Source organism: Pongo pygmaeus, chromosome X (genome assembly GCF_028885625.2).
Source record: "Pongo pygmaeus isolate AG05252 chromosome X, NHGRI_mPonPyg2-v2.0_pri, whole genome shotgun sequence".
In the NCBI taxonomy this organism is placed as follows: domain Eukaryota; kingdom Metazoa; phylum Chordata; class Mammalia; order Primates; family Hominidae; genus Pongo; species Pongo pygmaeus.
The window spans coordinates 104,888,550-104,902,433 of record NC_072396.2 but is presented as its reverse complement, the minus strand read 5'-3'; the positions used below and the strand labels follow the sequence as shown (position 1 = coordinate 104,902,433).

At 40.3% G+C, this 13,884-nt stretch overlaps 1 protein-coding gene and 1 pseudogene across 3 annotated transcripts in view; both read left to right on the top strand.

Annotated features, from left to right (window-relative positions):
• The window catches only part of NOX1 (NADPH oxidase 1), a 29,431-nt gene that overhangs the window by 4,180 nt on the left and 11,367 nt on the right, over nucleotides 1–13,884 (top strand). For 2 of the 3 annotated variants that reach the window (XM_054471623.2, XM_054471621.2), the window contains exons 3-7: nucleotides 5,162–5,272; nucleotides 5,514–5,598; nucleotides 5,936–6,087; nucleotides 6,183–6,364; nucleotides 6,453–6,585. In XM_054471623.2, coding sequence (XP_054327598.1) covers nucleotides 5,162–5,272; nucleotides 5,514–5,598; nucleotides 5,936–6,087; nucleotides 6,183–6,364; nucleotides 6,453–6,585 — 663 coding nt within the window. The remainder of the gene's footprint in view (nucleotides 1–5,161; nucleotides 5,273–5,513; nucleotides 5,599–5,935; nucleotides 6,088–6,182; nucleotides 6,365–6,452; nucleotides 6,586–13,884) is intronic. The other variant, XM_054471622.2, reaches the window with a different exon arrangement.
• LOC129025406 (heterogeneous nuclear ribonucleoprotein A1-like) lies at nucleotides 12,205–13,825 on the top strand (annotated as a pseudogene).

The following is a 13,884-nucleotide window of genomic DNA, read 5'->3' as shown; positions in this document are numbered from 1 at the left end:
AAGGAAAGTGAAAAAGAAAAAACAAACACAACTTGAAAACACTGCTGTCATGGAAACATACCTCTCTATCAAATAGGAGGGATACTTAGGGGAGTCTCATGGGTGCTACAGAATTCAAGGCCTTCAGAAAGGAGGGCTCAGGTCAAGGTTACAGAACCTGAGAAGCCTGGGGAAGTGGCAGATCAAAAACAGAAGAGGGAGGGAGGGAGTGGGTAGGGCACAGGGGTGTGGAGGTGACCAGGAGGAAGCACGGAGTTGAGGATGGTTCTCTCACAGGCTGATGAACCCGGATGCTGCCTGGTTAGAAGAGCATATTTGACTGCTACCACTAGTCTATTATGCAATAACAGAGGATTTTAAATCACTTTCATCTTGACGGTGTCATTTTTTCAGTAGCTTTCGGTATCCTCCCAACGTACATGTTTAAAGACAGCTTGTCCTTTTAAAAAATGCTTTTTTCTCTCTCCATAATCAAAGAATCCATGTTGAGATCACAACTAATTTGAACGTTCTGTTCATGGTTTATTTCACCCTGCTGTTTTCCATTTTAAATGTTCATCCTTGATCCTTCTTTAGAAACTATAACTCCAAAGGAGGTATTAATTTGCTTTAAAAATAGCTTTTTACTAAAAGAATGATGCAATAAATGTGACTAGTTATTAACAGCTTGATTACTACATGACCAAAATGTCAGCAGCACAAAAATGAATTATGCTTATGTCCCATGGACATTTTGTTTTTTCAAAATTATTTAAAAATTGTTTATATATGTAGGGGGTACAAGTGCAGGTCTCTTTCTTTCCTTCTTTCTTTTTTCTCTTTCTTCCTTTCTTTATTCTTCTTTCCTTTTCCTTCCTTCCTTCCTTCCTTCCTTTTCTTTCTCTTTCTTTCTTCTCTCTCTCTTTCCTTCCTTCCTTCCTTCTTTCCTTCTCTCTTTCTCTCTCTCTTTCTTCTTTCTTTTCTTTTCTTTTCTTTCCTTCCTTCCTTCCTTCCTTCCTTCTTTCTTTCTTTGTTTTCATTCTCTTTATTTTGAGACAGGGTCTTTCTCTGTTACCCAGGCTGGCATGCAGTGGCATGATCATGGTTCACTGCAGCCTTGACTCTCCCAGGCTTCAGCTATCTTCCCACCTCAGCCTCCTGATTAGCTGGGACCACAGGTGTGTGCCACTAAGCCTGGCTAATTAATATGCCATAATTTATTTAAACATTCCACAGTCATTAAAACATTTACCATCACTGCATCACTGCATAGAGCTCTCAGCCTTTTAAGAGAATAACAATTCATTGCATTGATATGCCATAATTTATTTAAACATTCCACAGGTTATTTCTTAAATTCATGCTCACCTTGGGAAAATACAGGGAACAATTTGATTCACTATGAAGTAGAGCAGATAAGCAGCAGAGGAAGAAGTTTAAATCCATAATTAAAAATTTTTTTTTGCCAGGCGCTGTGGCTCACGCCTGTAATCCCAGCACTTTGGGAGGCTGAGGTGGACGGATCACGAGGTCAGGAGATCGAGACCACGGTGAAACGCCGTCTCTACTAAAAATACAAAAAATTAGCCGGGCGTGGTGGCGGGCGCCTGTAGTCCCAGCTACTCGGGAGGCTGAGGCAGAAGAATGGCGTGAACCCAGAAGGCGGAGCTTGCAGTGAGCCGAGATTGCGCCACTGCACTCCAGCCTGGGCGACAGAGCCAGACTCTGTCTCAATAAATAAATAAATAAATAAATAAATAATTTTTTTTTGTAGACATGGGGTCTCCGTGTTGCTCAGGCTAGTCTCAAAACTCCTGGGCTCAAGTAATATTCCCACCTCGGCCTCCCAAAGGCCGTGTATTACAGGTGTGAGCCACCATGCCCAGCCACAAGTGTAGGTTTCTTACATGCATATATTGCGTAGTGATGAAGTCTGAGTTTTTAGTTACCTATCCCCTTAATAGTGAACACTGTACCCAGTGGGTCATTTTTCAACCCTCACTGCCCTCCCTCCCTCCCACCTTTTGTAGTCTCCAATGTCCATTATTCCACTCTGTAGGACATTTCATTTTTTAAATCCCTATTTTAAAAACTTATTTATCAATAATGCTGCTTCCAATGAGATCAAACCATATATTAGGTTGGTGCAAAAGTTATTGCTATTAAAACTGTTTGCAAAAACCGCAATTACTTTTGCACCAACCTAATAGAAGTGTATAAGTAAAATGTGAAAATCTCCCTCCCATCCTACTCCCCAGAGATACACACACACACACACACACACACACACACACACACACACACTGACATATGCTCACAAATGTATCAGACACATAGGTTTTGTTTTTGAGGTGGGTGCTATTGTTTATTCACTTTTTCATTTTCATATAGTAAAATTTGCTGTTTTTTGGTATACAGTTCTATGAGTTTGGGTAAACACATATAAGACACACAGCTTTTTGTTTTAACCAAAAAAGGGATCACTTTGTAGATATTGGCTGGAAATTGCTTATGTTAATATGTCTCAGATATCTTTCTTTCTTTTTTTTTTTTTTTTTTTTTTGAGATGGAGTCTCACTGTGTCGCCCAGCCTGGAGTACAGTGGCACAATCTCTGCTCACTGCAACCTCCACCTCCCGGGATCAAGCGATTTTCCTGCCTCAGTCTCCCGAGTAGCAGGGATTACATGTGCGCACTTCCACGCCTGGCTAATTGTTTGTATTTTTAGTAGAGACGGGGTTTCACCATGTTGGCCAGGCTGATCTCAAACTCCTGACCTCAAGTGATCCACCCGCCTTGGTCTCCCAAAGTGCTAGGATTACAGGCATAAGCCACTGCTCCCAGCCTCAGATATCTTTCCATGTGAGTGCCTAACCAGTGGTGTGCTGAAACCAGCTCATACCAGGTTGCAATGCCAGTTGCGTGCATCTCTTCCCAACTCTGCACTCAGTGGTGTTCAATGACATCAAGTTAGTGTCTTGAAATCTGCCATGGTGGGAGTATTTACATCATCAAAATTGGCAAATGCTGGAAATCAGGAATCCCCTTCCTCCCAAAAAGCTAGTCATTAAAACATTTACCATCACTGCATCACTGCATAGAGCTCTGAGCCTTTTAAGAGAATAACAATTCATTGCATTGATATGCCATAATTTATTTAAACATTCCACAGGTTATTTCTTAAATTCATGCTCTGCTCACCTTGGGAAAATACAGAGAACAATTTGATTCACTACGAAGTGGAGCAGATAAGCAGCAGAGGAAGAAGTTTAAATCCATAGTCAATTATGCATTAATGACAGCAGGAGTTCAATTATAACACCAGTGAGTGGGGATCTAGAGAAATGAACATACATTGGCGTATTTAAATATGCTGCAATGAGGAAAAAATGTTTTCTCTAAAAAGAATTCATCCTATACAGATAGCCACCACAGAATATGGAACTGTGAAATTATAGTCCTATATTTTCAATTCACTTGCCAATTTTAGCTTTAAGAAATCTCTGTGATTCAAATAAGCAAGTAGTGGGAACCAATGTGGAAATGCAGGATCTCTGAGATGAGCGAGGAAATTTACTCAGAAATGGAACAGGCTGTCTGTACCAAAAACAGTCGGAGCGTGACTCAGCAGAGGGAGAAAACACAGGTCATGTGGAAAAGCCAGAAATGGAAAACAGTAGGGCAGCTTTTGTTCACCACATTGCCTGACATTCTTAGCCATTATAGATACTAGACAGATCTTGTCCTGGCTTATTAAACTAATATCACATGTTCCTGGGTTTACGATGTAAGGAAAAATCAATTTTGTGCTTCATAGATAATTACAAAAAGGCCAAGAAATTGTTAACCTTAACCCATACCCCTCCTTTTAGAAAGTCTTTGACAGGCACACAATGTAAGGCTGGCCAGTCAGCAGAAGTGCAACAAAAATTGCCTGGCTGCTGCTGTCAGCTCCTCTGCTACAACAACATTGCCACACTCCATAGCAGTCCCAAGTTCATGAAGTAGACTCAGAGACCAGTTGTACAGAGTTGAGGAGAGAAGTCAGATTTAGCTGCCATGGAGTTAAGCATAGTCTGTCCAGCTTATACCTAGTAATGCCTGTTTTTTTGGGCTAAATACTTCTTTGAAGCATTGATTCCTTGTCTCCTTTGCTAGCAGCTTCTACTGCTGGATCAGGTTGTTCTTGATTTATGCTGCCTGGCCACCCAAGGAAATCAGCTTAAAATTTTGCTCCTCTGAAGTTCTCCCTTCTCAAGTATCTATCTGTTTAAAAATTTTACTCTAAGAGGTTTGCTAGTCTTGACTAACTTTGTTAAATTTTTAAAGACATCTTAAATAGAATTGGTTAAAAATTTTAAGTGTTTTTATTATACAACTCTTATGTGCTTGTAATTGCAATATTAGAAAATACAGAAAAGAATAAAATACCATCTGTAATTGTACCTCTAAGTATGAGCTTTATTTAAAATGCAAATAAAGGTCTATATGATCCTTGGCCAGGCACGGTGGCTCACATCTGTAATCCCAGCACTTTGGGAGGCCAAAGCAGGCAGATCTCTTGAGCTCAGGAGTTCCAGACCAGCCTGGGCAACATGGCAAAACGCTGTCTCTACCAAAAATACAAAAATTAGCTGGGTATGGTGGTGCACGCCTGTAGTCCCAGCTACTCAGGAGGCTGAGGTGGGAGGATGGCTTGAGCCCAGGAGGCAGAGGATGCAGTGAGCCAATATCTCGCCACTGCACTCCAGCCTGGGCAATAGTGCCAGACCTTGTCTCAAAAAAAAAAAAAATATATATATATATATATATATATGATCCTTAGGACTCTTTTACAAGTGACAAATAACAAAATTATAATAAAGAGTATTAAGTAAAATGTTACATCCATAGAATGTTTTGCTAACGTAATCATTAAATCCTATTCTCTTTCATGTTAATAAATGTAGTCAAACATTTCCAAACTACTGTCATGGGAATTTCTCAACTCAATATTAAATTCAGTATGTTTTATGTATTTTGCAAACAGAGCCTGGCCTGATGGTGTTAGCTACTGAGAGAGAGGAGAGGCAGCTGTAGCCCTGTTCATTTGCAGGCCTCAGATGAGTGGGCTGGGTCAGTTGCTCACATGCTAGATGGTGAAATGAAGCAGCTGATGGTCTCTTTTTCTCCTCTGCTGTAGTCAACATTGGCCTGTGCCCGAGCGTCTGCTCTCTGCTTGAATTTTAACAGCATGCTGATCCTGCTTCCCGTGTGTCGCAATCTGCTGTCCTTCCTGAGGGGCACCTGCTCAGTGAGTCCCAACCATTCCTAAGTCAACTTTCACATTAAAGAAGGAGACCCCAGACTCCTCAGTAGGACAGCCCAACACCATGCTCCTAAGAATGGAAGTTAGAAATCTCCTTTGGTAGCTAAGGGTGTGGGTAAGGGTGGGTGAGTATTGGCATGCTATGTGCAAGACATGTTGGTTATGGGTTAGTGAATTTAATAAAGCTGGCTGGAGACATCTGACCATGATCACTTTACATTTGTAGTTTTGCAGCCGCACACTGAGAAAGCAATTGGATCACAACCTCACCTTCCACAAGCTGGTGGCCTATATGATCTGCCTACATACAGGTAACTCAGGCAATCCATGAATCTGCAGACTCCAGGGCATTCAGAATCTTGCTTCATTCATCCATCCATATGCACATTCAAAAAATATTTATTGAGCACTGGGCACTATTTGTCAGGCACTTTCTTGGTCTGTTTTCATGGAGCTTAAGTTCTATTCCTTTGGGAACAGAGTAAGTATAAAAAAGATCTCTCTGCAATCAAGGGTTTATTGGGCACCTTCTGTGCACTCAGCATTCTGCTAAGCACTATAATGTAGGATTCTTCTAATCTAGTGGGGCACATCTGCCATGATGTTGCTGAGATGCCTCTTAACATTTCTTTTCATCTTTCCATTTAGCTATTCACATCATTGCACACCTGTTTAACTTTGACCGCTATAGCAGAAGCCGACAGGACACAAGTGGCTCCCTTGCCTCCATTCTCTCCAGCCTATCTCATGATGAGCAAAAGGGGGGTTCTTGGCTAAATCCCATCCAGTCCCGAAACATGGTGAGTTGACTTTCTAGCAAAGCATCTGAGATCTGGTCATGAGCAGGAAGTGCACAGGTGGACATTGTGTCAGGCTGACATTTCTCCTTTCACAGACAGTGGAGTATGTGACATTCACCAGCATTGCTGGTCTCACTGGAGTGATCATGACAATAGCCTTGATTCTCATGGTAACTTCAGCTACTGAGTTCATCCGGAGGAGTTATTTTGAAATCTTCTGGTATACTCACCACCTTTTTATCTTCTATATCCTTGGCTTAGGGATTCACGGCATTGGGTAAGATCTTCAAACCCTCGTTCTCATGCCCCAGCCCCTGACCTTGCATAATTCTTTGTCCCAAACCATCCTTCTTTGTCTATTTCAGTGGAATTGTCCGGGGTCAAACAGAGGAGAGCATGAATGAGAGTCATCCTCACAAGTGTGCAGGGTCTTTTGAGATGTGGAATGATCATGACTCCCACTGTAGGCGCCCTAAGTTTGAAGGGCACCCCCCTGAGGTAAGAGCCCTATGGGCAAGGACAGACTCTTGTTAGGAGCTGTTACTGTTATTATTCTTATTATTACTCTTATTGTTATTATCATCATTATTATTAGTTCAGTCCTGTGCTGGGTCTTATGAAGGATATCCATGGGGTTCCTACCTTTAAGAAACTTCCAATATCACTGGCAACAGGCAATTACAAGGGGATCTTGAAGAGAAAAAACTAATAGTTCTTGCATATTGTGAGACCCTCTGCAAAGGTAATAATGATAGCCCACATTATTAATTGTGTTTATCATCTGCCAGCCTTGCTGCATAATATGGATTATTTCATTTATATATAGCAATAACCTATGAGATATTACTTCTTTTTTGTCTAAATTTTGAAACAAAAGGACAGGATTCCAAGAGATTAAGTAAACTGACAAGCTCTTACAGTAAGTAAGTAGTGGAGCTTGAATACAAGCCCAGGCCTTTTGGATTCCAAAGGTTTGAACTCTTGACCACTATACTGTCCCGAAGCTCAGCTGTGATATTCCAGTCAAATTCTGGGGGGAAATAAAGCATTCTTGAAGTGGGCTTTCTTTGGTGTTCTAAGAATATGCTTGGAAATTTTTGTTAGATACTGGGTGATTATGAAACTGTGTTCTAGGGAACTCAAGGTGTGCCCCAGGGTAATTCTTGCGGATATTATTATTTACCTTTGCTTGCTCACAAAATAGGTTATATTGAGGAGTAAATGGAAGGGGAAGGTTGATTTGTGGTGCCTCAAAGTACTCTGAGAATGATTAAGGTCTTTAAATCAGATTCAGGATTAGGAGCAATAGCTTAGTTCTCATCTGGAACAGGAAAAATATATAAAACAAAAAGTCTTCTAAAGTTAGCATTTTAATTCAGCAAGAAAGGGATAAATTAATAATTTTTAGCACAATAAGATCATCATCTGGGAAAAAAGCTGTATCTTCATTTCACGCCTTGCACTAAAATATGAATCGAGGATACATGAAGCAAAAAAACCATAAAAGCACTTTAAGACCACATGGGAAGTTTTTTTTTCTAATACTGAAGTGGAGGAACATGTTTCTAAATAAGATAAACCACCCTGAAGCCATAAAAGAAGAGATAATTTTGCATGGCAAAAGAAATCCCCATTGGGCCGGGCACAGTGGCTCACTCCTGTAATCCCAGCAATTTGGGAGGCTGAGGTGGGTGGATTGCTTGAGCCCAGGAGTTTGAGACCAGCCTGGGCAACATGGCAAAACCCCATCTCTACAAAAAACACAAAAATTATTGGGCATGGTGGTGTGGAGGGTGAGGTGAAAGGATTACTTGAGCCTGGGAAGTTGAGGCTGCAGTGAGCTGTAATCATGCCACTGCACTCCAGCCTGGGTGACAGTGAGATCCTATGTCAAAACAAACAAACAAACAAACAAAGATTCCCATTGTAAATAAAGATAGACAAAAAATTACCAAGTAGGAAAAGTATTTACAACTCACAGGCCTTGGACTAATTTTCTAATATATAAATAACTCCTAGAAATCAATAAGAAAAAGCCTAATAACATGATAAAAAGAGATAGAAGATATGAACAGAATGATCTCAGAAATGGACATATATCTTTATCTTAAATATATGAAATGAAGCTTAATGTTATTCATAATGGAAAAAATGCCAAATAAAACTACAAGAATCTGTTAACCTAACAGATTAGCAAAGATAAAAAAACCTGCTAATGTATGGTGTTGGCAAGAGTATGGATAAATGCTCTTATGCATTGCTGGTGAGAGTGTAAACCTATACAACTGCTTGTAGAGAGTGATTTGGCAGTAGCAATTAAGCTTTAAAACTCGACTTCCAATTTTTTCCACAAATATACTTAAATATGTGTTAAATTACATGCATTGTCATTCATTACAGCATTGTTTAATAGAAAAAAGATTGGAAACAAGTGTCCATCAATGGGGAACTACTTACATTTTGGGACTTTCATGCAGTGGAATAGTCTGCAACAAGTAAAACAAAAGAGACAGCACCATAGACACTAATAGGGACCAGTCTCTAAGATGTTAAATGTAAAAGGCAGGGCAGTGTGTATAGTCTCCTATCATTTGCATTGAAAAGATCATTTAAATGCATGTTCTCCAGAAGAATTCACAAAATAATAACATTACCTCTGGGGATCTGGAGGGGCAGGAGGATTTGCTTTTTACTGTTGTACTGTTGTACTTTCAGATTTTGTACCGTATACATATATTACCTATTCAGAAAGTAATTGTGTAATAAGATAGAGTGCTAGCTACACAAATAAAGAATAGACCACTAGCTACACTAATAAAGAAAAAAGACAGACAATCCAAAAAACACAATCAGAAATGACAAAGAGGACATTACGACTGACCCCACAGAAATTAAAAAAAAAAAACCCTCAGAGACTATTATGAACATCTCTATGCACACAAACTAAAAAAAAAAAAAAAAAAAACCTAGAAGAAATGGATAAATTCCTGGACACATACAACCTCCTAAGACCAGACCACGAAAAAATTTAATCCCTGAGCAGACTAATATTGAGTTCCAAAACTGAATCAGTAATAAAAAAGCCTACAACCAAAAAATGCCCAGGACCAGATAGATTCACAGCCAAATTCTTCCAGATGTATCAAGAAGATCTGGTACCATTCCTACTGAAACTATTGCAAAAAAATTGAGGAGGAGGGTCTCCTTCCTAACTCACTCTATGAGGCCAGCATCATCCTGATACCAAAACGTGGCAGAGATACAATGAAAAAAGAAAACTTCAGGCCAATATCCTTGATAATCATCGATGAAAAAATCCTCAACAAAATACTGGCAAACTGAATCCAGCAGCACATCAAAAAGCTAATCCACCACAATCAAGTAGGCTTTATCCCTGGGATGCAAGTTTGGTTCAACATATGCAAATCAATAAATATGATTCATCACATAAGGAGAACTAAAGACAAAAATCATATGATCATCTCAGTAGACACACAAAAGACTTTCAATAAAATTCAACATTCCTTCATATGAAAAACTCTCAGCAAACTAGGGATTGCAGGAACATATTTCAAAATAACAAGAGCCATCTGTGACAAACCCACAGCCAACATCATACTGAATGGGCAAAAGCTGGAGGCATTCCCCTTGAAAACTGGAACAAGACAAGGATGCACTCTCTTACCACTCCTATTTAACATAGTGCTAGAAGTCCTGGCCAGAGCAATCAGGCAGGAGAAAGAAATAAAAGGCATCCAAATAGGAAGACAAAAAGTCAAACTATCCCTGTTTGCAGACAATATGATTCTATACCTAGAAAACCCCATAGTCTATGTCCAAAAGCTCCTAGATCTAATAAACAGCTTCAGCAAAGTTTCAGGATACAAAATCAATATACAAAATCAGTAGCATTGCTATACCCCAACAACACCCAAGCTGAGAGCCAAATCAAGAATGCAATCCCATTCACAATAGCCACAAAAAAATAAAATAAAATACGTAGGAATACAGCCAACCAGGGAGGTGATAGATCTCTACAATGAGAGTTACAAAACACTGCTCAAAGAAATTAGAGATGACACAAACAAATGGAAAAGCATTCCATACTAATGGATAGGAAGAATCAATATCATTAAAATGGCCCTACTGCCCAAATCAATTTACAGATTCAACGCTATTCCCACCAAACTACCAATGACATTCTTCACAGAATAAGAAGAAAAACTATTTCAAAATTCATATGAAACCAAAAAAGAGCCCAAATAGCCAAGGCAATCCTAAGCAAAAAGAACAAAGCTGGAGGCATCATGTTACCCAACTTCAAACTATACAACAAGGCTACAGCAACCAAAACAGCATAGTACTGGTATAAAAACAGACATATAGACTGATGGAACAGAATGGAGAGCCCAGAAATAATGTTGCATACCCATGACCATGTGATCTTTAACAAAGTCAACAAAAATAAGCAATGGGGAAAGGACTCTCTGTTCAATAGGTGGTGCTGGGATAACCGGCTAGCCATATGAAGAAGATTGAAACTGGACTCTTTCCTTACACCATATACAAAAACCAACTCAAAATGGATTAAAGACTTAAATGTAAAACCCCAAACTATAAACACCGTAGAAGACAACCACCCTGGAAGACAACCTAGGCAATACCATTCAGGACATAGGCCCTGGCAAAGATTTCATGATGAAGATACCAAAAGCAAATGCAACAAAAATGAAAATTGATGAATGGGATCTAATTAAACTAAAGAGCTTCTGCACAGCAAAAGCAACTATCAAGAGAGTAAACAAACAACCTACAGAATGGGAGAACATATTTGCAAACTACACATCTGACAAAGGTCTAATATCTAGCATCTATAAGGAACCTAAACAAATTAACAACAACAACAAAAAAAACAAATTATCCCATAACAAAGTGTGCAAAGTCTCAAAAAAAAAAAAAGTGGGCAAAGGACATAAAGAAACACTTTTCAAAAGAAGACACACATGCAGCCAACAAGCATATGAAAAAATGCTCAACATCACCGATCATTAGAGAAATGCAAATCCAAACCACAATGACACACCATCTCACACCAGTCAGAATGGCTATTATTAAAAAGTCAAAAAATAACAGATGCTGGTGAGGTTGCAGGGAAAAGGGAGCACTTATACAGTGCTGGTGGAAATGTAAATTAGTTCAGCCATTGTGGAAAGCAGTGTGGTAATTCCTCAAAGAACTGAAAACAGATTACCGTTTGACCTAGCAATCCCATTACTGAGTATATACCCAAAGAAATATAAATCATTCTACGACAAAGACACATGCACTTGTGTGTTCATTGCAGCACTATTCAAAATTGCAAAGACATGGAATCCACCTAAATGCCCATCAATGGTAGACTGGATAAAGAAAATGTGGTACATATATACCACGGAATACTATGCAGCCATAAAAAATAACAAGGTCATGTCCTTTGCAGCAAGATGGATGGAGCTGGAGGCCATTATCCTAAGCAAACTAATGTAGAAACAGAAAACCAAATATCATATGTTCTCATTTATAAGTGATAGTTAAACATTGAGTACATATGCACACAAAGAAGGGAATAACACACTGGGGCCTACTTGAGAATGAAGAAAGGGTGGAGAGAGAGGATCAAAAAACTATCTAATGGGTACTAGGCTTATTACCTAGGTGATGAAATAATCTGTACACCAAACCCCTGTGACATGTAGTTTACCTCTATAACAAAACTGCACATGTACCTCTGAACCTAAAATAGAAGTTAAAAAAAAAAAGTAATTTTGGGTGGGGCACAGTGGCTCATGCCTGTAATCCCAGCAGTTTGGGAGGCTGAGGCAGGAGGATTGCTTGAGCCCAAGAGTTCGAGACCAATCTGAGCAACATAGGAAGACCTTGTCTCTACAGAATATTAAAAAATTAGCCGGGCATGGTGGTACACGACTCTGGTTCCAGCTACATGGGAGGCTGAGATGGGAGGATCACTTGAGCCCAGGAGGTTGAGGCTGCAGTGAGCTGTGATGGCACCACTGCACTCCAGCCTGGTTGACAGAGAAAGACCCCATCTCAAAAAAAAAAAAAAGTAATTTTGGAAGGACATACTTGGGATATGTTAATAGCACATTTCGTTTCTAAAGTCAGAGGAAATTACAAGATCATAACCAGGGATCTGTATTAGTGGACTAGTAGACAAAAGGACCTTAAAGATAGGGAGCTATTGCCTTTCTGCCCGTGTATGCCACTGAAGAAGCATCGTTAAAGTCTCTCTTCTCCCTGCCGTCATGTCTAAGTCAGAGTCTCCTAAAGAGCTCAAACAGCTGAGGAAGCTCTTCGTTGGAGGTTTGAGCTTTGAAACAACTGATGAGAGCCTGAGGAGCCATTATGAGCGATGAGGAATGCTCACAGACTGTGTGGTAATGATAGATCCAAACACCAAGTGCTCCAGGGGCTGTGGGTTTGTCACATACGCCACTGTGGAGGAGGCGGATGCAGCCACGAACGCAAGGCCACACAAGGTGGATGGAAGAGTTGTGGAACCAAAGAGAACTGTCTCAAGAGAAGATTCTCAAAGACCAGGTGCCCACTTAACTACTTAACTGTGAAAAAGATATTTGTTGGTGGCATTAAAGAAGACACTGAAGAACATCACCTAAGAGATTACTTTGAACAGTTTGGAAAAATGGAAGTGATCGAAATAATGACTGAGGCTGTGGCAAGAAAAGGGGCTTTGCCTTTGTAACCTTTGATGACCATGACTCCGTGGATAAGATTGTCATTCCGAAATACCATACTGTGAATGGCCACAACTGTGAAGTTAGGAAAGCCCTGTCAAAGCAAGAGATGGCTAGTGCTTCACCCAGCCAAAGAGGTCGAAGTGGTCGTGGAGGTGGTTTTGGTGGGAATGACAACTTTGGTTGTGGAGGAAACTTCAGTGGTCATAGTGGCTTTTGTGGTAGCCATGGTGGTGGTGGATATGGTGGCAGTGGGGATGGCTATAATGGATTTGGTAACAATGGTGGTTATCGAGGCAGCCCTGGTTACTCTGGAGGAAGCAGAGGCTATGGAAGTGGTGGACAGAGTTTTGGAAACCAGGACAGTGGCTATGGCGGGAGTGGCAGCTATGACAGCTGTAACAAGGGAGGCAGAGGCGGCTTTGGCAGTGGTAGTGGAAGCAGTTTTGGAGGTGGTGGAAGCTACAATGATTTGGGCAATTACAACAGTCAGTCTTCAAATTTTGGACCCGTGAAGGGAGGAAATTTTGGGGCAGAAGCTCTGGCCCCTATGTTGGTGGAGGCCAATACTTTGCCAAACCACCAAACCACAGTGGCTGTGGTGGTTCCAGTAGCAGCAGTAGCTATGGCAGTGGCAGAAGATGTTAATTAGGAAACAAAGCTTAGCAGGAGAGGAGAGCCAGAGAAGTGACGGGGAAGCTGCAGGTTACAACAGATTTGTGAACTCAGCCAAGCACAGTGGTGACAGGGCCTAGCTGCTACAAAGAAGACATATTTTAGACAAATATTCATGTGTATGGGCAAAAAACTTGAGGACTGTATTTGTGACTAATTGTATAACAGGTTATTTTAGTTTCTGTTCTGTGGAAAGTGTAAAGCATTCCAACAAAGGATTTTAATGTAGATTTTTTTCCTTGCACCCATGTTGTTGATTGCTAAATGTAATAGTCTGATCGTGACGCTGAATAAATGTCTTTTTTTTTTAATGTGCTGTGTAAAGTTAGTCTACTCTGAAGCCATCTTGGTAAATTTCCCCAGCAGTGTG